Source organism: Triticum urartu, chromosome 6A, assembly GCF_056163025.1.
Source record: "Triticum urartu cultivar PI428250 chromosome 6A, HENAU_Tu73, whole genome shotgun sequence".
NCBI lineage: Eukaryota > Viridiplantae > Streptophyta > Magnoliopsida > Poales > Poaceae > Triticum > Triticum urartu.
This window is the reverse complement of record NC_141878.1, coordinates 594711683-594714651: the sequence shown is the minus strand read 5'-3', so window position 1 is coordinate 594714651 and position 2969 is coordinate 594711683. Positions and strand designations below refer to the sequence as shown.

Sequence of the window (2969 nt, the reverse complement as noted above, 5' to 3'; positions counted from 1 at the left end):
CTGAGAGAGAGGGAGGAATCCACTGTTCAGAGAAGAAAAATGGGGTTCTCCCCCCTTCATCATTGCTTCCTCGGGCATAAAAGCATGAAGGTGCTAGAGGGGGACTAGGAGGGATTGTGGTAAAACTTTGAGCCCATGAAGATTAGTGGAAGGGGTCAGAATGGTGTTTTTGGAAATGTGGCAGAAGGTGTTTGTTGTTGGTTTGGGCAAGAAAATGAATTACACTTGCCATGAGACTCCACAGGGTGAAATGGAACATATAATTAGGGCCTTCCACCAATTTTGAGCTCATTTAGGCAAAGTTGCCAATGAAACTTTTGTAAACCCTAGAAATCAACAGAAATGCATTTACCAAGATATAGTCATGCAAAACCAGTCCCCTTGATGCACCACTTGGTGTAGTGTCATCATTTGGGCTTTTGAGCATGACCACAAAGTTTGGGGGCATTTGGAATAAGTTGGCAATGTAGAGTTGTTCAAACTTGAATATGGACAGAGATGGTTTTGGGGCACTTTGGTGAACCAAAATAGTTTGGATTGAGCTGAAACTTTGCATGGTCATCATATTATGCATATGTGACCTGCTAGAATTGTCCTGGATTTATTGGAAAATATTTCTTGTAGAAATATTTCAAATACTTGAAATGCACAGAAATGGTTTTGGAGGGTTTTGTCCAATATTTTGAACATGACCATGTGCTGAAACTCTTACATATGGAAAATATATGTCCACTGAGTTTCCCTGATTTTTCTCAAATATTTTTGAAGCATTTAAATAATGTTAACCTATTAAATACCATTTCTGGCCTAAAGAAAAAGCCTTTAAATAAAATAGGAAAATTAATTTTAAAATTATATTTTTGTTGTTTATGGAGGTCCTATATCCAATAGGTTTCAATTATACTCTTTGAAATATTTTTCATACCCCAAATCAAGTACGTGTAGTGCAAACCTCAATTCAGGGGTTTTTGGAAAACTAATTTTTGAAAATACTATTTGGCCAAATTATTTTTGTAAGAAAATACTATATTGCACTATACACATGGCATGATCATTGGGCAGAAGTTTGGGGTAGGGAGATGAAGTATATAAAGTGGAGTAGTTGGCTTTAAAGAGCACTTGAAAATCACAGAGAGAAAACCAACTCCAAATAAAAAGCCAAATAATGCAAAAGTTTTTGTTGGTCCAAATTTTCATGCTTTATTAATGCAAATGACATGTTACAAAATGCAGGGTGTGACAATAACCCTGCCTAGACCCGTCGACCAAGAGGACGAAATGACCAGATCTTGAGCAAGGTAGATCCGCGGCGGCCCCGCTGCCCGCCTAGATGTAGCATCCACGTCGGATCCATCAGTGGCCTTCCCATGGCGGTGATGAGTGCAAGAAACCATCGCAAGGTCATCACACACCGACAGGAGAGGAGACGGCGGTTCCGGGACCTTGGATCCGAGGAATGGGTTGTAGGCACCAAGGCGAGGCAGCACACATCCTTGCCGTCACCATCCTCCGCCAGGCTTGCCCGGCAGCCTCCAACAATGACGGCGAGGGAGGGAGTAGCAGAGACGAAGGCTAGGAGCGACGGTGGCTGCTACCTCCGGAGTGGCTATGTGTTTGTAACCATGGGTGAACTGATTGTTGGTAACTTTCGGTATTTATCTATGTTAAATTGGCTTGCACATACCGACCGCTAGCTTACTTACCCGGTGCCCTCTTTTCTTCTATAAGAAAAACAACGCAGCCACAAACATGGGCTTCATGACGGGTGCGGCGTGCCGCCGCACCTCCACCTTCTAGTAGCAGATTATTTCAGCTATAAGTCCTGGGTTCTAAGAGATCCTAGAAGATATCCTGCAGATATCTCTGTTAAGCATTGGAAGGCCTGTCGGTGACGGTGAGCCAACTTTGTGCACAAAAAAGAATCAGGTGTAACCTTGATGAACCCTTTCTAAGGTTCACACCATCTCGCTAGCCCTACATAAAGGGAGGAGAGGTCCGCACAGCGGATCCAAATTCTACATGGTCAACATCATCATCAAGCTTAGGACTAGATACAAACCCTAGTCGTCGAGTTGCCTCCCAACTCGCCGGGTTGACCATTGTACCATCGGACAAGAACGATCGAATAACACGATGGTACGTATTTACACCAATCTGTATGTATGAATAGATGACTACAAATAATTAACAAGAAAAATCAACATCGGCTCTCTTCAACTTAAAAAGATAGAGCATACGTGAAAGATCTAAAGAGGAGAGGTAGTAACTATGTACATGTCCCCAGAAAAAAAAACGCTTTACAAGTTCTTGAACTCCTTGTGCCTTCAAATCTTGTTCTGGATCTTGGGTGCCACGACGAGAGGGTTCTGCTGCGCGATCTTCTCACGGCCGGCCTTCTTGTAGTCGAAGCCGCACGCATGCCCGTCCACGTAGCGGTGCAGCGAGCAGAAGGTGCCACCGCACCTGCAGGCGAACCCCAGCAGCCCCACCTTCTTCTTGCACGCCATGCACCTGGTCGGCTTCTTCGCCGGCGCTTCGGCGGTCGGCACCTCGGCGGCGGCAGCTGCAGAGTGATCCTGCAGGCTCAGCGACGTCTTGAGGTTTAAGGCGAGGTTGGCCACGTCGGCGGCCTCCTTGACCTTCGTCTTCCCCTCGACGGCGGGGCCGGGGGCAGCCGTGTCGGTGTCGGTGGCCTTGAGGTGGTCGCGGTAGCAATTGGAGCACATGTTCTTGGTCGCCGCGCTCCCGTAGAACCCGCAGCCGTTCGCGCACAGCGCTGCGGTGCCGGCGCCGGCGGCCTGCGTCGGCGACGACTCCTGCCCGTGCGCCATCTATCAGCTCTGATCTTCTGATCGAAAAGGACGCGATCGATCGCTTGTCGTTCGGTTGCTCTTCGTCCTCGTGCGTGGCTTCTCTCTTGACGAGGCCCCGAGGTCGTCATCCCGTGGGCTTTTAAGAGGTCCCGCTAC

The 2969-nt window shown here is 47.3% G+C and overlaps 1 protein-coding gene across 1 annotated transcript; it reads right to left on the bottom strand.

Moving 5' to 3' along the window:
* Positions 1-2157: 2157 nt before the first annotated feature.
* On the bottom strand, positions 2158-2969 carry LOC125530250 (zinc finger A20 and AN1 domain-containing stress-associated protein 12-like). The gene has a single exon (XM_048694641.2). It carries the CDS (start codon positions 2829-2831, stop codon positions 2325-2327), a length of 507 nt encoding a protein of 168 aa, XP_048550598.2. The 5' UTR covers positions 2832-2969; the 3' UTR covers positions 2158-2324.

Coding starts and splice junctions, on each gene's coding strand:
- LOC125530250 (XM_048694641.2), bottom strand. CDS start 2,831: ATGGCGCACGGGCAGGAGTCGTCGCCGACGCAGGCCGCCGGCGCCGGC.